At 47.7% G+C, this 21,058-nt stretch overlaps 1 protein-coding gene across 1 annotated transcript in view; it reads left to right on the plus strand.

Moving 5' to 3' along the window:
- RASGEF1B (RasGEF domain family member 1B) overlaps positions 1–21,058 on the plus strand; it is a 38,042-nt gene that overhangs the window by 262 nt on the left and 16,722 nt on the right. Inside the window, exons 2-6 of the mRNA XM_045998383.1 lie at positions 10,705–10,887; positions 12,565–12,687; positions 13,256–13,393; positions 19,822–20,034; positions 20,665–20,739. Of these exons, the coding sequence (XP_045854339.1) occupies positions 10,711–10,887; positions 12,565–12,687; positions 13,256–13,393; positions 19,822–20,034; positions 20,665–20,739 (726 nt within the window). The 5' untranslated portion in view covers positions 10,705–10,710. The remainder of the gene's footprint in view (positions 1–10,704; positions 10,888–12,564; positions 12,688–13,255; positions 13,394–19,821; positions 20,035–20,664; positions 20,740–21,058) is intronic.

A 21,058-nucleotide genomic window follows, 5' to 3' on the forward strand; every position in this document is an offset into this window, starting at 1 on the left:
CGGCTGCTGGCGGCGCCTGGAGGGGCGGGAGCGTCGCTGCGAGCAGGTGCCCCGCACAAAGCACCTGGCCGAAGCTGGACGCGGGGGCCCCTGCGCGGCCGCCGAGGGCGCCGGGGACTGCCCGGGAGCCGACCGGGGCCAACAGGTGCGGGGCCGGGCCGCCGGCAGGGACGGGCTCGGGCTTGGCTCTGCTTCTCTCGCCGCGATCGCGCCCCCAGGCCGCGGGTTGGAGGTCGCGGTAGGTCGAGGGTCGGCCCGAGTCCTGGCCGCGCGCGTCCGTCCCTGTCTCCGGTCCGCGGCGCTGCCGGCCTTTCCCTGCTGCTGCTCGGCTCGTTTCCGCGTGTGGGGGCGGGGCGCTGTGCGCGGTCGGCGGGGCGCCCTGTAACCCCCGATTCTTGGGAAAGGACGGGAAGCAGGAGTCGTGCGCTTGTCACGACCAGGCGGTGTCCAGCCCCCCGTTCACCTGGCGAATTTGGGGCGCACCGGTGTCCTGGCTGTTGCCCGCGCTCAGGTGAGGCTCTGGAGACACCTGGCTGGGCTGCGGTGACGTGAGCCCGAGGGCCTGGGAGCCCCGCGGCCGCCGGCGCCAGGACCCGGCTGTCTAGGGCCGCCACTGCAGCGCGGGCCGGGAGCGAGGGAGGAGGGCGCGGGGCGGGGGCTGCCGTGTCCACGCCTGTGCGCGGGTCGGGGGCTGCCGTGGGCACGCCTGTGCGCGCGTGTGGACGTCCGCTTCCCGTGCGCACTGCCCGAGCGCCGCTGTTTTGCACCTGACCGGGATCGAACCGACGCAGCTCAGGCTAGAGCGAGGGACGGCGGCCTCTGACGGCGCACAGGGTGGTCCAGGTGATGCGAAGAGCCAAGGAGATCTTCAGGCCGCGACTTTCTCCTCCGGATGTGGAGGTGCCCACTTCGCGGATGAACTCGGTGTGTATAGGTGGACACGCACACACATTTGTGTATGTGTGTTTGGGCGCAGCGTGTCTCCAAGGAGCCCGCGGTCAGCAGCACCGTGTGACAGCGGTCGGAACCGCTGGTGCGCCGGGATCTATATTTAGCCCTGGATGAGCTCCAGAGGCCGAGGGAGGGTCTCTGGACTGGGTGCATAAAGGGGAAGAGCCTAGGGAGCAGGGTGTTGCGCTCTTGAATAATGTCTGGTACAGTCAGACTCAGATGGGGTGAATAATTACTCTTTCCTCCCGAGAACAGCAGCCCGAGCTTGGCATGTGATAGCCGCGTCTCAATTTGAAACATAGTTGCACGACTGTGATAAAACCTGTGCTAACACACAAGGAGTCTACAGTTCACCGCAGTGGTGCCTCATTGCAGATTAGGGAGGAATATAACTGATCACATGAGGTTTGGGGAAAATACAGAATTGATTTTCAAAAAGCCATACAAATAAAAATTTTTCGCGGTTGCGATTTCCCTAACAGAATAGAAGAATGGCAGCTTGTTAGAGCCTGTCATTAATGCTTATTTTAATTTGGCAGGGACAGTGTTGGGCCACTTTTGACAGAAATCAGGGTTCGCAAACATTGCTTTATTATTCCTTTCAAGCAGATTTTCTGGCCAAGATGAAAAGATCAGCTACTGATTAGCAAATTTCTTGTTGGCATCATTCTGCTGCATGTCGGTCAATCCTTTGTTTTGCTGGAGGTCGCAACATTTCTGGCTCCTAAGGGTACTGGCCTTGTACTTTCCAGCTGTCTAATGGAGTGTTAGAATTTATTTCTCCCATGGCTCATTTTCTCTGACCCTACCACACCTGATACCTGAGAGAACACTGTCTTTGGAATACAAAATCTCCAGAAAGCATTTACAATTATTGTCTTTTTTTACCCCATCTTAGCATCTAGAATAATATATTCTTAGGTATATATTACTTAATGTTTCTAAAATGTGTTATTTATCATAATACACATTTCTTGTATTATTGGTAACATTACATTCTGATAATCTAAAATTAACCACCAGCTAATAAAGTACAATAGACCTTTTCAAAAAAATGACAACTGAATAACTCCTATCTAGGAAAAAGAAATGAAGGGGAGAAGCTGGGTGAGACTCTAGATAAGGTGTAAGATACCTAATAATGGTGCAGGAAGTGAGGGAACCAACATTATCAATCTCCAAAGGCTACTTGGAAGAAGCGGACTTCGGAGAAGCAGTTTGGATGGCTCTAGCAAGTCTCCCCGTGAGACGAGAGATGGGGAAAAGAAGGTATTCTCCTTTACCTGGAGAAGAACTTGGAATTCCCGAAACAGGGATTGAGAATCTTGATTCTGCTGCTACAAATAATAAGTGGAAAAGACATTATAACATATTGTGAAGCCTGAAAGAGACAAATTGTACTGTTGAAAATACCGCTTAAAATTTATGGCATTTTTGTTGTTAGTGGTTCAATTTAGGTGTTACCTCCCCACCCCCTTCACTTTTCTAGAACTATAGTTGTCCTATTTTGGTTCTCCAATTAAACCTACTAAAAAAAATAGATCTAGACCACCCTTGATTATCTTAAAATAACAGATATTGTAGCCTTGTGCTATGGACAGATTTCTGCCCTGGGATTAGGGAAATGGGTTTTGGAGCCCTAACAAGTCATTTGTTCTCTCCCTCTATGTGCAATGTCTGTAAAGTCGGTGGGGTGTTGAACTAGGTGATTTATGAATCTCTCTTTGTTCTGTGACAACTGATTTATTTCGGTGTGCTATTACTTCGTGCATTTGTGCCCTAAATGGGCTGGAAGTTGAAGGATGAAATGTGTGCATTTAGGTGTACAGCTACTTTCTGGGTGCAGGGAAATGAAGAGAAGAGAGTAAAGTTTCTTTGTATTGATAAAAACTATGTAGAGATTCAATATTTTCTTGACCGCCTTTTTGCTTTTGTTTTTCTTCTGTGTGTTAAAAATTACTATCAAGAAGGTTGAGTTGGAAATTTTTTTGACTTAAGTCAGTGTTACTATTTATGAAAATTTTAAAAAGATTTTATTTATTTGTTTGAGAGCAAGAGCCCAAGCGCAAGGGGCAGAGGGGGAGGGAGAGAGTCTCAAGCAGACCCCCACTGAGCATGGAGCCTGATGCAGGGCTCCATCTCCTGACCTGAGCAGAAACCAAGAGTCAGATGCTTAACTGACTGAGCCACTCGGGCGTCCCACCATTTATGAGATTTTTAACCAGTCGACCTGTCATTTTTTCTAAGGTTTATATATTTACTATTCCATTTCAAGGTGTGTCTTTATCTAGAAGTCATTCATTTGATTCAGATTTTATTAGGAAGCCCTGGTACAAAAATCAGTTTCACACAGGGAAAATACAAAATATATTTCCTTCCCCATATAGGGAAGGAAAACCCTTTGCAAAGCACCAGGATCGTTCTATTTATCGAAAAGGGAAGGACAGAGAGGGAGGGATAAACTTAGTTTTTCATGAACATGCAGCCAAAAAATAAAATTATCCCAGGAACCATGTTACATAATAAATGTAAATAGAAAATTCTGCTTGTTTACTACATGTCCTCACTAAGTATCAGGTCATTTTCCTGCTGAAATGAATTGGGTTTAGAAACATAAACCCTTTTCGAGATGATATGATGTTCTGTAATTTGCTGAGAGCTGTCGTACAGACGATTCCACACCTTCTATCTGTGCCGTCCAGTGTGGTCGCCAGTAGCCACATGGGGACATGTAAACTTAAGTTTGATGAAATTAGACAAAATTAAGAATTGAGTTTCTTAGTTGCGCCTGCCACATTTTAAGTGCTTAATAGCTACGAGGCCGCTAATGGCGACTGTCCTGGACAGTGTGGAAGGGGACCATTTCCAATATCCCAGAAAGTTCCTTTTGACAGCACGTAATTAGATCAGGATGATTTTGATTAGCCAGAAGATCATTTTTGTCCCCTGGGAAAAAGAAAGAATTAATTCTCGTTGTATTTGGGCACGTTAAGTCCTACAAAATAAGACCGACTGACTTTTTCAGCCGGTGTTTGTTTTCAGCTGTACAGCGTGTACAGTGCCACTCTCCGAAGCTCAGTAATATGCCAGGATCACAAACACCAATTTCTGAGGTTTTTTTCCGCCCAGAACTCCAGTTGTCCTTTCACTTTTCCGGACCAGCACCCACTGTTCTAGCTGGAAACACCAGTGTTTTCACAGACCAGGAAGGTGGAGCCATCTACTGTTGAGCTCAGGAACTACATGGAAGCTGTAGCTTGAAAACAAGGCATGAAGAATATCGTGGTGTTCTGTTCCCACCAGTAAAGATTAATCTTGTAGGAAAGTTCCAAATGACTCTCCAGGCCCGTTTAGAGTTGTCATGTAGCGGAATTTTGTTTTGTGTTTTCATAAATAAACTTCTAACAAGATATCTCCAAGTCAAAAGATGACAAATTTTTTAGCTTTAATTTTCTTCCAGGGAAACCAAAGATAGCAATTATTTGAGTCACAATTAGTAAATTAGTGAAGATTTAGTAAAGTTTTTCTTAAGTAGAATCCAGGGTAAATCAAGCAAAATGCAAATTCTTTTTTTTTTTTAATGAAATCTTGTAACGTTGGTAAGTAATACCACCAAGTTCATCATTATGGAGAGAAATAAGACCTCCTTTAATAAGAAATACTCATTTTTCCCTCCTTGATTATGAAACTTACTAAGCATTTGGGGCTCGGTTCCAAGGACTGTACCCATCTGGGAGTGAGTTGCTTTTTGTTCACGTGCCAAAGAAGTGAGTTGTTTCAGAATCGTCTGCTCTGCGTTGTTTGTGCTCTCAGGAGCTGTACCTCTCTCCTCAAGGACGTCACCAGAAGTGTAGCATTTTTGCAGTTTCCAGAGCTGTTTCTAGAAATCTCTGCCTTTAGGACTTCCACTGGCTCAGGAAAGATGTGAGAAGATAATCTTCTAGACCTTTTCAAGCTCCAAAGAAGCCACGTTTTAGGTCTCGTGAGAAACGTGACTCCTACTTTCACCCTGAGTCGGTCCAGAGTTCTCTACACACAGTCTGTCCTCGTGTTCTAAGATCCAGGGTGCCAAAAGCAGGCTAGGAGTACCTGAGAAAACCAGGGAGAGTCACGCTGAAACATGTGAACTCCTTCTCATTCAGCTTTCTGGAACCTCAAATGAGAAAAGGAAGAGGGTGCTTCCCACCAAAGTGCAAAGTCCCTTTGGAACTGAGATGGGAATTGGGAAACCAGTACTTCCAGGATATTAAATTAGCCTCTCCTCACTAAACAAATACAGTTTCAAAGTTCAGCTGTGATAGGGAGGCTTTCTCTACTTCAGCGGGTTTGTTGTTTTAAACTGGGCCAGATGCCCAGCACTTGAGCAGAAACAGAGTTAGTGATCAATATAAAGGCATTGGATTTGTTAAATATTTCACCAAAGTACTCTGTGATGAGATATGGATCGAAAACTCTCTGTCCCTTGTTTCTTTTTGGTTTTGTTTTTTTGTTTTGTTATGTTTTTTTTCCAGTCCTACTTTTTCTAGCTCATTCTCTTAAGTGTAAAAGAAATGCTGACTTGACGGTCTGGCAGAGATTTACAGAGCACCTCCCACAGACGTGGAAGGATAGCTTTCGACTTAGTTCCCACACCCATCTTTTCCTCAGCCTCTTTTCCAGTTTGATTGTCACCTGAAACCACCTTATCCCGGTGCACCTGCCTCTTCATAAATAACGTGGAGCAGAAGCAGTCACTAATTCAAACACAGTCTGCTGCTTCGAAAAAGGCAGCTTTTCATCTGGTGCTTTCGCGGCTTTGAAACCATTAGGCATGCCTTTCAAATCCATTCATCCCTTAAATCACCCAGAGCTTGCTTCCTCGCTTCTGGATCAATGTCAGGCTGAACTTTTCAGAGTCCTTGGAAGAGCGCGATCTATCTTCGTGACTGAATTAGCTGCCCATGCAACACATCTAGCCTGTCAACAACTTTTCGGCTTACCACGTCAGTTTTTAGGAAGAACATTCATCTTGTACACCTGAGTTGGATAGATCTTTTACTTCCCTGGGAAGTTTCCAACAGAACCTGTGATCTGTATGCTAATTTCATGGCTCTACGCTTTCGTTTAGCCTAGTTCATGGTTTTAAAAACCGAAATCTGCTTCCTATTGTCTCATCACATCTTTCCCTACCCGAAAGTGCCATCTCAATTTAGGGGGAAAAATACCTGTTTGAATATCTCCACTCAAACCAGAAGAAGTATCATGTTAAAATTCTCTAACTCCATTTGATTGGCACTACCTGAAAATACTAGTATTTGATTTCTAAGGAGCCAGGCTTGAATGCGTTAGACCAAGTTTCCCTTCAGAACCGCCGTGTTCTTCTTTGACTCGATAAATCACATCTAGGCTCTGTACGGGTCTGCACCTGTTTCCCAAACTGGGGTCTGAACTCCCCGAGGGTGTAAGCAGACTCGTTGGTACGTTTCCCTCAGGGCAGTGTGGGGAGAGGTTTGTGAACTCCCCAGAAAGTTAAGAGCCACGGGCCACTTTGAATATAGTGTTTCCCAGGAAAGGATTTACAAATCAAACTTTTTGTAAGGTGAGAATTGTTTGCGAGCTTAACCTGTCCTCTGCCTTATCTCATTGGTAGTGATTTGAATAAAGTCAGCAGTTTTTTTCAAGTATCTCATATCAGTCTCTTTTTTTTCCCCCTAAAGGAATTAACTACTTTGAAATTTGACTTAATAGTAAATTAATGCCGGCGTGTACCCTGATGCTGTCACACATTCTAATTTTGGGAAAGTTGGGTTCTCCCGAGCGAGGTCTTGGTGAGCAGGAAGGTCTGTTGGATTGGGCGCACCTGTGCTGAGAAAGGTGGTAGACGGCGGAGAAGTTGGTTTCGAGATTGTACTGGGAAAGGCAGAGGGGAAAACTGAGAGTTTAAGGGACCGTAGAGGTAGATAATATTAATTGCGAGAGCTGTAAGGAGAAGGTTTGCTACAGATAAGAAAACGAAAACAGACAAACAAACGGGATTTCTGCAATGAGAGCAGCTCACCCTTTGCCCTTCTTCCACTACAGAGATCATCAGCAGCAAAGGACTCCTGGCATTAATAGTGCCTGGGGGTAAACGCTTTTCTGGATTCTCGGGTCCAGTACTTGGGTACTTTCTCTGCTTTTTTTTTTTTTTTAAACCAGAACCAAGTTAATATTTAATCTTCTGAGCCTTGTTTTTCAACTCCAGAACCGGAGCAAGTAGAATTCAAATCTTGGGTGAGAAATCTGAGTGTTAGGGAACAAGCAGTAGTTCTCGATGTGGTGATGCCGGGGAAGATACTTGAAAGAAAGAAGCTGCATGTTTGTCTTCTTAGGTATGTGAGGTTCACGGACAGCGCTTCCTGGACCGTCCTGGACCAACAAGCTCTCCCCTTGTTTGTCAAATTCATTTCCTACACAAGGCAGTTTCTCTTTCTAGAAAATGGCTAGACTGGCCACTTGTTAGAGATTGTCCAGAAACGGGTGATGAATACCATGATCCATGATCTTTATTTTCATCATTTGTCTCAGTAAGATTGTTTTTTAACTAGAGATCTGTGAAGTAAACACAAGCATGACTCTGAGTCTGAGATGCCATCCATTGTAAGACACTTTTTTTTTAAATATTTTTTTTTAAGATTTTATTTATTTATTTGACAGAGAGAGATCACAAGTGGACAGAGAGGCAGGCAGAGAGAGAGGAAGGGAAGCAGGCTCCCTGCTGAGCAGAGAGCCCCATATGGGGCTCGATCCCAGGACCCTGAGATCATGACCTGAGCCGAAGGCAGAGGCTTAACCCACTGAGCCACCCAGGCGCCCCATAGTATTGCTTCTTAATAAGAATAATTAGTGGCATTAATACATCTTGAGAGCAATGACTTACAGTGACTTACATAAGAAGCACAGGGATTGTTCTTAGAGCCTACAGTTTGGGAGCGACTGGCAGATTTTTCATTTTATGGTTAAATATTACAGGTTCAAGGACGTCCAGTCGTAGCACAACATGATGTAAAACAAATTTGGAACCTGAGGGTCTAGGTTTGAAACACGGTCCTATCTGTCCCTTATCTGCTATGTAACCCCAGTCAGTGATGACAGGTTTTCTGAACGGTAGCTGCTTACACAGTCAAAACAATGGGAGGATGTCTGCCAAAAAGGGTAGCTCTAAGAATCCCAAAAGGCATTTGTAGGCAGGAAACCTTACACAGACCAGAGCTGCTGACCTCCTCAGAGCCTTCTGCGCTGTGTGTCTAGGCTTTTCCAGGCGAGCGGCTTTGAAAGGGGAATCAGGGCAGTTAGGGAAGGTGGAACGTGGAGACCTTTCCCTTGCTCCGAGGATCCCATAGTAGCAGAATGCGAGGGAGGGAGAGGGCCGAAGGCGTGGGAGAGAAGCCGTCTGGAGTATAAGGCAACGCAGAAAAATAGGACCAACGTGCATGAATGAGGGCCTGGTGTCTCTCGGAGCGACTCGGGTCTGAGCGGTTGGCTGTCGCTGTGTGCAGGTTCAAAGTCACGATGATTCGTGGGAGAATGAGCTCAGCTGATGAGCAGTAGACCTTGGGGGTGATTAGAAGGCAGAAAGTGACCTGCGACATACCCGCTTCTTGAAACCGATTCGTAGTTGTCATGAGCTGAGCAATTCATCCGCCCCAGGCAGGTCTCCGTGGTTATTTGCAGCATTTTCCTTGGGGCTTGGTTGGGGAGGGTGTCGAAGTGTGGATATTTTGTGCCTCATCAAAGAAACCCCGGGAGTGACACATTCCCAAGGAACGATACAGAAGCCTCGTGCCATCCAACAATGCTCTAAGAAGAACTTTGCTGTAAGAGAATTTAATAGCTTTGTTACAATTTAGGGTTCGGGAAGGAGTGAACAAAATTGAGAACCATTTTCTAAATAAAACACACGTCGGGCGAGGCAGCGGTGGTGCGTTACCTTCTGCAGTTCTCACAGCTGTGAAGCACCTGATCGGGGCTTCGTTAAATCAGACTCTTTGGTCAGATCTAAGTCCTTGTCTGCTTCGTGGGAGTAGGGAATTGAGAAGTACAAATACTTGTGGCTTTGGTGCTGATTCCTTGAAAGGGAGCTGGGTGACCCTTGACTCTCAAGGACGAGTGGTTACTGTTAATAAGCGGAAGGCGGCAGGGGGCAAGATCCGCGGGGCGGGGGTCCACTGCAGCCACGGCGCTGCGACGTCCCAGCCTGGTCACTTGGTTCCACTGTCCGGGGTTTGCACATGAGCACGAATAGGTGATGGGAGCAGATTGTGACGGTACCTGGGCTCCGGCCTCTTCCGTGACCCGTTCTGCGGTCAGTGCTAATCGCTTAGGACACGTGCTCTCCCACCTCGTTGCAGCCTTTGAGTTCTCCGCACGCCCCCTCCGGCCGCCGGGCACCCACTTCTAACCGACGGCAGTTGGACAGCGAGGCGAAGTCTGTTTTTCATCCCGCACGGGATGACTTCTATGATCCTTTTGAACTTTCAGCATTTTCTGATTTTTCTGAAATTCCCAAGTCTCTGGCCAACCATCTCCCCGAATCACTTTATTAGGATGGTTTCAGTAGTGATGAATAAATGGAGAAATCGAAGAAAATTCATGGTTCTAGGCGCATGTTATGATGCCGTGGTCCCCATTGGCTGGCGCTGGAGCAGATGCCCTTGGAGTGAAGGATGTGCCTTCCCAGACAGGCCTCCACACCCTCTCCCATTCAGATGTAAATATCCTTGGCATCTTGAAAAGAAGGATTAGCCCAGGTTGTGTCCTCCTGCAGCCTTCACACTCCCTGTCCCCCTGGGTCCAAGGCTAGGGGTTGGCTTCCCGCATTGTTTGCCTTCTGAAACCCTCAGTCTGTGGCTCCTGAATGCCTCCATTGTCCAGACATGCCGCCCGAAACCGACCGTCTAGTCTCGGGTCCCGAGCTCTGTCCCTAGGAATCCGAGCCACAACTTAATAGCCTCTGGCCTCTACTGAGCCCCTCTAACAAGGGCTCTGTGAGTTGCAAAGCATATGAACGGAGAGCACTGGCACCAGGCTTTCTGTCCCCCAAATCAGGAGCGTCTCGGCCACGTGTTTGCTGAGAACGGAGGCTTTGTAGAACCCCCACCCCACGAGGATTTGACACAAATGGGTGAAAATCGGCAGTGTCAGACCTCCCAGTGGAAGCTGGAGGGTCAGCGTTGAGTGTCTGGATTTACACACACATTTGTAAACACCCGCGCACGCACACTCACACACAGTGTACTTGAATTGTTGACACACACATCTGTAAACACACGTGCACCCGCACGCACGCACGCTCACACACAGTGTACTTGAATTCTAGTCTAACACCCAGTGGCAGTCCGGCGTTGCTCGTGCGTGATGTGAAGTCTTCCCAGCAGTCGAGGGCTTGCACGTTCTCCCTTGGCCGGCCCTCGGCTCCGTGGGATAAAGCAGTGTGGAGCCCAGTGCCCGTCCCCACGTGAAGGAGTGATCTCTGCTGCGCAGCCTGAGACATGAACTCAGATCCACGCTGGATCCTCTGATCTAAGCACGCCCGGCAGTGGACTGAATGGGATTGTGCCCAGTCGCATGCTGCGCGTTACTCCAAGGGCGATTTGCGTCCTCGATGGCGCTGCTGTTGCATCCGAACCTAACCTGATTTTAAAGTTACGTATTCCCTCGTGGCTGTGGAAGTGCACTTTCCTTCTGGACGGCGTATTACTGACGCTACGTTTTCTCCCTTTAAATCCGTTGTAGGGAAGCATGCCTCAGACGCCTCCCTTCTCGGCCATGTTCGACAGCAGCGGTCACAACCGGAACGTGTACCAGGCGGCGGACGCCGGCTGCGCGGGCCTGTGTTACCATGACAACAACCTCCTGTCCGGGTCTCTGGAAGCGCTCATCCAGCACTTGGTGCCCAACGTGGATTACTACCCGGACGTAGGTGCCCCTGTCCCTCGGAAGCGCATCCCTGCTGGTCTTTAGAAGAAATTCCAATGTAGGGGGCAGGGACCCTAGATAATACTGAATTGTATCTGGGCTGCTAAGAATTTTTCAAATCAGAAAATGCCTATTGATTACCGAGGGTTTTGAGATCCAGTGGATCCCGTGTGTGTTTCACATTTTGATTATTGTCTGCGTCTCAGTTTCTTCTCGGGGCTGGTACCACTCTGTAGATGGCCAGATGCCATCCAAATGAGGTATCTGTAGGTTTAATTCATGCACATACCTTGTCCTTGCATAGAAACGCCGGAGGACAGTGCATAAGGATGCTTCAATCCTTGTTTTCTTTCCAAGACCATCTCCATGCTGAGGAAAGTGAAGTCGGACAGGAAGACTTCCTAGAAAGGGGAACAGGCATATTCAAGATGTGGTTCTTATGTTTTACTTTGAGAGCCGACCTTTACAGGGGTAATACTTTCTAGTCTAGAGAAGTCATTTACATTTTCTCACTCTCCACGGCAATTCCAAGAGGCCAGAGAGGAGAGCACTGAAATTCAGAATGCCGAGTAAGCCGCGCACGGTCTCAGCCCAGCATCGGCAATCAAACCTAGGTTTCTCTGTTTCTGGGCAAGTGGTGTTTTTCCCTCCCTTTTCACTGGTGCCAGAGCTGCCCCTGTTACTGAACAGCAGCTGGTTGTTGATAAGGAGTTCATGAAACTACCTAGACACAGACTCACGTTTTTATAAATATAACGACCTTGGTGTGCGAAGGATAATTTGTGCTTGCCACCGTAGTTCACCATAGTTTCTCCCTGAGTTCTCTCTCTGTGCGATTTGTTACATAGCATTTTGAAATATGTTGCCACACAGGGAAAACTTGTGATCAGAAGTAAAAGGAATCCCTTGTTCAGCCCTGTAAGTGTTTATGAGCTAGTAAAGGCGCCTGAGGGGGAAGGCGGGGGTAAAAAAAAACAAAAAACAAAACAAAATGAGAAACAACCCTAGATTTTTCTTTTTACTGGGAATCTGAAACTGTTACAGCAAATAAGCCCTACTTCATTACTGGCTTCTTGGGAGACAATGTAGTTAAAGAAAAGCATATAGTGTGATATTGTGTTTTATCAAGTTGCTCAGCCTCCCAGCGAGTAAGCAGATTACTTGAAAGCCCGCCTTTGAATGTTCTAGCACAAGCGGACAGACTCTGCTGGGTGCCCACCAGACACACTGGAGAATCCTTGAGCTGTGGTGGGCTGTGTTTTTGGTTTCCATTGAATTACCGTAATATCTGGACCCAGAACAAGATTCTGTAGGGGTGATCTGTTTAAGTCAGATCTATGTCTCTGGGCTGAATTTCATTCTCCTTAGCGAGAGTGAGTTATGTGTCCTGGTGTCCTGGCACCCAGAGGGAGAGACGTGAAAGTGTGCTTTGAATAATTGCAGTAGATAAACTTATCTTGTACTTCTGTTATTTTTAGTGTGGTTGAAGGGAAGAGGGACATCAGAAGGCAAAGGAAAAATCCATCTTAAGGAGTTTTACTATGAAGCATTATTTGTTGAAGCTTCAGTGTATTAACTTTGATCGAGAGAACTTAGTGAAATGCGATGTGTAAACTATGGGAGAGATACTAGCTCAGAGACAATGTAACCATGATGATTTTTTTTCTCTCGCCGCAGAGAACGTACATATTTACCTTCCTACTCAGTTCTCGGTTGTTCATGCATCCGTACGAGTTAATGGCCAAAGTTTGCCACTTATGTGTTGAGCACCAGAGACTAAGTGATCCCAACAGCGATAAGGTAACGATATGCCTTGAACTTTACTGTTCTCTGCTAGGCTTGGTAACTGTCGCTTAGCTTTTGGGAAGCTGGCTCCCTTTCCCCGGGCTGAAGGGCATCAGTGTGTCACGGCTGTGCAGAGGCAACGGGGATGGCGTAAAGAACACAGTGGAGGCTTGGACACCGGAATTAGTGGTCCTTTTCATCTAAGATCTTTCTTTCTCTAACGTTCTTGGTCCTATTGAATCACTTCAGTTTATAAAAATACTGCAGTGTCACTACCCAAGAGAAAAGCCTGCATCGTGTGTGCCGGTCGTTATGATCAGTGTGGTGGAATTTTTAAAAAATAAACCACCATGTCCTTCATGTGAAACCAACCAGCCCCCGCAGTGTAAGTTAAAGGCCATGGAAGAGCCCTAGATCCTGCCTAAAGTTGGTGCCACTTGGCATTGACTTGGGGGAGGAGGACTAGACTTCTTCAAGCCCAAAGACTTTACAGGAGACGTTTACCAGTGACTCTGCTCAGTTACAGATGTGACGCCGTCCATGGTGATAGAGATCACTGAACGAGATGTGCTCTTTCTTCCAGAACCAGATAAGAAAAATTGCACCCAAAATCCTTCAGCTTCTGACGGAATGGACGGAAACATTTCCTTATGATTTTCGGGATGAAAGAATGATGAGAAACTTGAAGGATCTGGCTCACCGGATAGCCAGCGGCGAGGAGGTTGGTATCCTGAGTTTTAGCAAAAGTACTTGAATTTCCAGGCCGAGCCTTGGTGGGATCTGGTGCTGAATTATGTATCACGATCTCCACGTCTTCCTTTCTGCGTTGCCTTTGGGCAAGTCTTCGACATAGCATCGTGCCCGTTTGGTGTGTGGAATGGGGAGGATTACACAACCCCACTTCGGAGGGCTATCATCTGGAATTTTATGTGATTAACCTGGGGGTATGTTCATGTCCATTCACGCGTAGGGTTCACGTTGCAAGGGTGTCTTCATTTTACTTGTACTTTTCTTCCTTCTGAAAAGATTTGACACAGCAAGTTACCCAGCATGTACGAGAATACATGTCATATTAATAGAGCTAAGCATAACTAGATACAACATAAATAACACGGTAACGTGTTAATAGATGATAAGTTGTGTGTTGATACATCAGAAATAGACACTTTGTAACCACGGAAGGGAGAAAACACAGGGTCTGGAAGCAGGCCAGCAGGACAGGACTGCTGTGGTTTCGGCGTCAACTTCGGGTAAAATAGAAATACAGGTTGTTACGGGATTTTCACCATCAGGAAGGAGAGCCTACTAGTTCTTCAGGGCATTAAATTAAATGAAATTTTAAGAACTTTCTTACGGAGGACTTTATCCAGGGGGCACAGAATGGGATCAGGGAGATTGCTCTGTGTAGGTTTTATAACACATGCTCCTTGATAAAAAACCGAGGCTGTACGATTCCTGTGTCATTAGCAAAGGTCATTCTTCTGGAGAGGAGAAGACAAAGAGGAAAAGATCCAAGTCTTCTGGTGGCCGGAAATTGGTTCAAGGCCAGTACCTAGGGTAGGTGGAGAAAAGAAGTGAGTCTCTTGGATGCTCCGTCATAAATACCACTTCCCTGCACCAAGCCTTCGACAAGAGCTAACTAGCTGCTATATTCAGGCAGGGTGATCCTCTCTGAAGGAGGCCTGGAGGCCTGGTGTTTTGTGCTGAGGTTGTTGGGCAAGGGTGTCTTTGTAGCTTCTCTCCAGCCAGTGAGCTCCTGGGGACAGAGTCCTTGGGCACAGATACAGCCTTTCGCGCAGGGAAAGATGGACAGAGCGTTTGGCGCTGGAGAGATGTCTTATTTCGTTTGTCTTAAAATGCATTTTCCCTTCGGAGTGACCTTCCTTGAGAACGCACTCCTAAAGATCAGTAACAAGATACCCTCTCTGTTGTGTCTGCTTCTGGTGAATCTATTTTAAGACCATTCCCCCCGCTTTAAAAAATTATTTCAGATTTGCAGTTGACAAACTTGACTCGCCTGCTGTTACGTCCTCATGAGAGTGGATTTAACCCTTCTGCTGCGCCCATGTGACGTTGTACTGAACCCTGTGATCAGGACGGCTGTGATTTATCTGTAAGGCTGAGTGAGTGGGTTCCTGAGTCGTTTTGCGAGTTATGACTGTTAAAATTATTTTGCCGGTTTGCCTGTGATGGGTTCCAGCCAGGCATGAATTGGTGCGTCCTCCACGCACAAAGGCAGATTCAGTGGCACAGGGCGGTTTTCCAGTCGATCTGACATTAGAGGGCCTGTATCTGTTGGGTTGCTTGGCAGCGTCAGTCCTGGTTAAGTGAACTCAGGTTCGTACAAGATGCTCAAAAGGTGAGTGGCATTGTAAGGACTTTTTCTTGTCTGAAGTCTGAGTCTGGAGTCAGTCGGTACCACATTTAGTTAAGCTGTAATTTAGGTACCTAACTGGACAGGTCAGTCAACTGACCTTCCCGCATTGCTTTTTTAAAAGGTAGGAATGGTCACTTGATCCTTTCCAAAGGAACACCTGACCAATCTTTTACAGATGAAAAGGTAGCGTTCTGGAAGTGTCCGATGGGCGGCCTTTTGTCTTGTGGTGGTCGTCAGTGAGGAGATCACTTCTATCTGTGTCTGTTGGATTGGATCCTGTCTGGTGTTTTGGGTCAGGCTCAAGCCCCTTGAGGGTTGGGAGGAAGTCAGAGGGCCCCAGGGCCTTCGAACTGGCTTCTTGTCTGTTAATAGCAAATTCTTGATAAACCTTGAGATTGCCAGGTGGTTTTGAGTGAGAAAAGAGGAAGGGAAGCCAGGTCCAACCAAGGAATGGATTAACCACCCATGGCTCGAGTCGCCACACATCCCCTGCCTCGACCAGGTTGGGTTTTACAGGGAGAGGCCGTTCCTTTGGCCCCTTCAGTCCCGTTTTCGGAATCGGCCACACTTGGCATCTGGCCGATCTGAGTGGGCTTCGGCAGGTTCCCCAGATTCCTTGTGTCTTCTCTGTTCCTGCACATCGAGGAGATAACTATGCTGTTAACCCCCATGTCCGCTCTAAGACTATGGTGGATGCTTTCCTCAGAGACGCCTTCCCTCACCGCCCCAACCACCGTCCCCCTACAACACCCTCATTGTTGGCTTTCACCACCACCGTGTTCTCCAGAGCACCCTGTGGCTAGGAATCACTTGCTTTTTTGTATACTTTGTTCTCCACCTCCTCCCCCCCGCCGACTCCAGGGGCCGCTCTGTTCACCGTAGCGTCCCTAACTCCTAGCTCCTGGGGCCGCTCTGTTCACTGTAGCGTCCCTAACTCCTAGCTCAGTGCCCGGCATCGCCTAGGTACTCAGTAGCCCGTGCGTGAATGAAGGAGCGAACTCTGCAGTTACTGGAAGAGGAAAACACATACTTCCCTCTGCAGGAAGGAGCGTGGGCTTGGCTGGAGACTTGTTGCTTCTCGCCCGAGACTTTAGGGATTTTTTTGGCAATCAGTGGACTCCAGGTGCGCCCTGTGTATGATTTTGTCGGGTTCTGCTGAATCTGCTGGGACAGTTCTGCATAATTTGGCTTACTATGTTTCCCCCTTGGGGATTTTCCCCAAATGAAGTGGTTTATTAGGACTTGCCCGCAAGAAACATGAAATGGAGCTAATGACTGAATTATATGACAAGTGACTGTAGTGGGGAGAACGCAGTTTTCTCTTCCTTAAGGGGCTGGTCCTTCTTCTATCTTTCTTTGCCAGGGAATTGCTGTCACTGGCATTGGAAGGTATAAAAAGGAATAGTGCATATTTAGCAATTCGTGACTCAGGAGGGGAGCGCGCCTAACAGCACTTGGAATGGGCTCAGACAGCGGCAGGAGCTTCTAAGAGGTCGCACCTGCACACACTCTCTCTGTCTGTCTGTCTGTCTGTCCCTGTCTGTCTGTCTGTCTCTGTCTGTCTGTCCCTGTCTGTCTCTGTCTGTCTGTCTCTGTCTGTCTCTCTGTCTGTCTCTGTCTGTCCCTGTCTGTCTCTGTCTGTCTGTCCCTGTCTGTCTGTCTCTGTCTGTCTGTCTCTGTCTGTCTCTGTCTGTCTCTCTGTCTGTCTGTCTCTGTCTGTCCCTGTCTGTCTGTCTGTCTCTGTCTGTCTGTCTCTGTCTGTCTCTGTCTGTGTGTCTGTCTCTGTCTGTCTGTCTCTGTCTGTCTCTCTGTCTGTCTGTCTGTCTCTGTCTGTCTGTCTCTCTCTGTCTCTGTCTGTCTGTCTCTGTCTGTCTCTGTCTGTCTCTGTCTGTCTCTCTGTCTGTCTCTGTCTGTCTGTCTCTGTCTGTGTGTCTGTCTCTGTCTGTCTCTCTGTCTGTCTGTCTGTCTGTCTCTGTCTGTCTGTCTCTGTCTGTCTGTCTCTGTCTGTGTCTGTCTGTCTGTGTCTGTCTGTCTGTCTGTCTGTCTCTGTCTGTCTGTCTGTCTGTCTCTGTCTGTCTCTCACACACACACGTTCTTCATTACTTCAGTAGCTTTGCCCTGTCTGTCTCTGTCTGTCTGTCTGTCTCTCACACACACACGTTCTTCATTACTTCAGTAGCTTTGCCCTACACCCTCTTGGATACATTTTCCCCTTATAGCTTGTTGCTTGCTGCTCACTAGCTGAATCTTTGCTCCATCCCTCAACCACTTCCCTTAAAAACGTATACTTTAAAGTGTAGAATAAGACACTGTGGACTCTGAGCAACAGACTGAGGGTTTTGGAGGGGAGAGGGTGGGGGTTAGGGGAGCCTGGTGCTGGGTGTTAAGGAGGCATGGATTGCGTGGAACACTGGGGTTGCTGCTAAACAATGCGTTCTGGAGCACTGAAAAGAAATTAAGTTAAATAAATAAATGAAATAAAGCTAGTTAATAATCTAAAAAAAAAGAATCTTTCACCAGACATGCCAGTAGAGCGTAGATCCTGGTCCTTTGCTACAGACCAGAATCACCCGGAATGTGAGGTATGACCTTGGGACAGGGACTGAAGAAACCGTTTTAAGTTCACAGATTTTTAGTGTAACTCAAAATGATGAAAGCAGAAAAGCAAGGGAGACGGGGACAAGGGATTTATTTTATTTTGTTTTGTTTTTATATATTGTTAGGTGTAATTCGCATCTAACGGTATTAGTTTCAGGTGTACAGCTTAATGACTTGATATTTGCATATATCGTGATCGCAGTAAGCCTTACTAACATCCGTCAGCACACAGTTGCAGAATTTTTCCCCTTGTGATGAGAACTTGAGGATCCATGCTCATAGCGTGTCAAAGATGCGGTACAGTATTATTAACGACAGTCCCATAATCATGTCCCCAGGACTCATCTATTTTATAATTAGAAGTTTGTACCTTTTGACCAGCTTCACCCGTTTTACCCATCCCCCGTCCTAGGCTTCACCCCACCATGAGGGATTTAGTTAGCCCTTAATTCAGTCTTGAGCTTCAAATTCCAAAGAAAAAGACATTTTCCTTTGAGTGACAAGCCTATTACCAAATAGATAGCATCTTCTAAATTGATAACGTTAATGCTGGGTGGAAGATAGGTTTTTGGAAGGTTCAACTTTTTATTTTTTTTTTAAGATTTTATTTTATTATTATTTATTTGAAAGACAGAAATTACAAGTAGGCGGAGAGGCAGGCAGAGAGAGAGGAGGAAGCAGGCTCCCTACTGAGCAGAGAGCCCGATGCAGGGCTCGATCCCAGGACCCTGGGATCATGATCTGAGCCGAAGGCAGAGGCTTTAACCCACTGAGCCACCCAGGTGCCCCAGGTTCAACTTTTTAAACACTTAGGCATTTCATTAATGATTTAGGGTGGTCTGTGGATAACAGAGGGGGAAAAAGAGGTGACCTAATGGGCCAGTTTCAAGAACTGAGTAGCATATACTCCAGACAAGTGGAGACAGAGAAAAGGAAAGGAAGGCTGGTAAGCTTCTTTTGCCTTGACTAAGTGAGAATCGGTCATTTCCAGATGCATTTGGGATTTTCCTTGTATGCAGATATCTGCCCGTTCGGATTTCTGTAATTGGCTCTGGTACACCAGGTTGCCTCTGTAACATGATAGGGCTCTTGTACTTATAGGTAAGATGCCATTCAGTTTCCAAACAATCTCAGAAAGCAATCGTGGGGAACACCTTTTAAAAAGGGTCTGACTGAGCAGAGGAATGTAACCATAGGCCTTTCCACATCTCAGTTCACCAGGACGGCCCTCCTCGGAGGTGCTGACCTAAGGACCGGGTTAGCGTGGGGGCCTTTCTCAGGTCACTTACCTAGGGGGTGGTCATTTGCTTGGCAGTCTGGGGCGAGACAAGGCAGAAGAAGATAATGCCGTAGCTTCTGTCGTGCAGGCCCCCGGATGGATTGATTGTGAAGTTATTTCTTTGACTTAACGAGTGCTGTAAAAAGCAAGAGACTGACATTTGTCTCGATCCGTGAGTTTCTTTGGAAGCTGATTGGTCTTAAGGGTTGCGGCTGTCGTGCAGCACGGCCCGGACTGCGGCTGGAGAGCATCACCAGGAGGACCGCCACGCGGGGGAGGCTGGCTGGTCGCGAGCGTTCGCACTGACTCATGTGTGGGATAGAAATGGACGTGAGTCCCGTGGAGGGCAGGTGCCAGCAATGAACGTCCGCTGCCTCCTTGCACCAGCCGCGTCCTCTGTGCAAGTCCGGAGGGGGTGCGGGCGGGGGGACGTGGGGATAGTGGTATTTTCTGTCCGGCCGGTGTCGCTTATAGACGACCGAGACACAGCCGAGAGGCGCAGGGGGATCAAGCAGGTGGCCCGGCGGAGAAGCCTTAGGAAGAGGCTGCCCCGAGCGGAGGTCAGTGTGCTCTAGCTGCGCGGGGTGAAGCGGGGCGTTCCTGTGCCCGCCCAGGGAGCACTTAGTTCTGTGCAGTAACTCATCAAAGTGTCGCTGTGGGGTTTTCCTGGCTCAGCCTGAATCGTGCTCTCGGAGCAGCCTGAGCAAAGAGCTCACTTTCCAGGTCTGAAAAGGCCCCTTAGGGGCGACGTGTCCCTCTCGGACTGTCAGCGCTGGACTCGGTCGTCCCATAACTGCCCGTGGCTTCTCCAGCACCTGGGAACACAGGCCTGAGTGTGCCTGGGGGGGAAGGTCCACACGCGGAGTGAGCGTAATCCTGCGCTTGCCCCCGGCAGACGTACAGGAAGAATGTCCAGCAGATGATTCAGGGTCTGATCCGCAAACTGGCCACGCTCAGCCAGTACGAGGAAGTCCTGGCGAAAATCAGCTCCACGTCGACGGATCGGCTCACGGTTCTCAAGACCAAGCCACAGTCCATTCAGAGGGACGTCATCACCGTCTGCAGTGACCCTTACACTCTGGCTCAGCAGCTGACTCACATCGAGCTGGTAAGGTCCTTGTCACCGTTTGCTGTGGGACCGCACACACCGTCAGCAGTCACGTCCCGGGAGACTCTGTTAGCGTGACCCAAATGGGGAGCACTGTGGGCAGGAGCTGGGATGTGTTTTGCTTAGACCTTGAACATGAATGTTTTTGACATTCTGGGATTTCCGTTTTGTTTTTTTTTTTTAAGATTTATTTATTATGTGAGAGTGAGAGCACAGAGGCAGAGGGAGAAGTAGGTTTCCTGCTGAGCAGGGAGCCTGACGTGGGGCTGGATCCCAGGACGCTGGGATCACCACCCGAGCTGAAGGCAGACGCTTAACCGACTTTCCCAGGCGCCCTGGGAAATTCACATAAACACTAGCAAGCGAGACCGAAGGGCAGATCGACCGACCTCCCTCATCTTTGCCCTCCGTTCATGACTTGCTGGCCTCTCACTACGCCGTGTGGCCCTGACTTCAGCAGAGAGTTGCCTCTGCTCAGATCGCGAAGATGATGACAGTATTTAGGGTTAAAGGCTCATTTTAGAAGCTGCATAAAAAGCGGAGGCCGTGCCAGAAGTCAACAGAAGGAGTTAACAGTCCATTTCTTCTCGTTTTCTTTATTAACGTTGACCTGCTGGTTTGGTGTTTCAGGAAAGGCTCAATTATATTGGGCCAGAAGAATTTGTTCAGGCGTTTGTACAGAAGGACCCTTTGGACAATGACAAGGTAATCGGCCGACCTAGAGGTCAGCTCTGAAACTGGAAATGGGACTTCTTAGTGTGTGATAGTAGATGCAAGAGACAGAGATTGGAATTATTTTGTCTTAGGCTTTACAGTCAGAGGGTGTTTGTTTTCATTAGACACATCTGATTCATTGCGTTTTTCTTAATCCTGGTCTTCAAGCACCGTCACCGTATTCTTACCCTATCACAAACCCGAGCCTCTTCTTCCTCCTTATTGGGAAATTTAATAAGCAAGTAGACACAGGATTTGCGGTGATGAAGGTCGGAGATAAAGGCGTAATGGTTTTAGCAGATTAAATCAG

The sequence above is a fragment of the Meles meles genome, chromosome 2, assembly GCF_922984935.1.
Source record: "Meles meles chromosome 2, mMelMel3.1 paternal haplotype, whole genome shotgun sequence".
NCBI lineage: Eukaryota > Metazoa > Chordata > Mammalia > Carnivora > Mustelidae > Meles > Meles meles.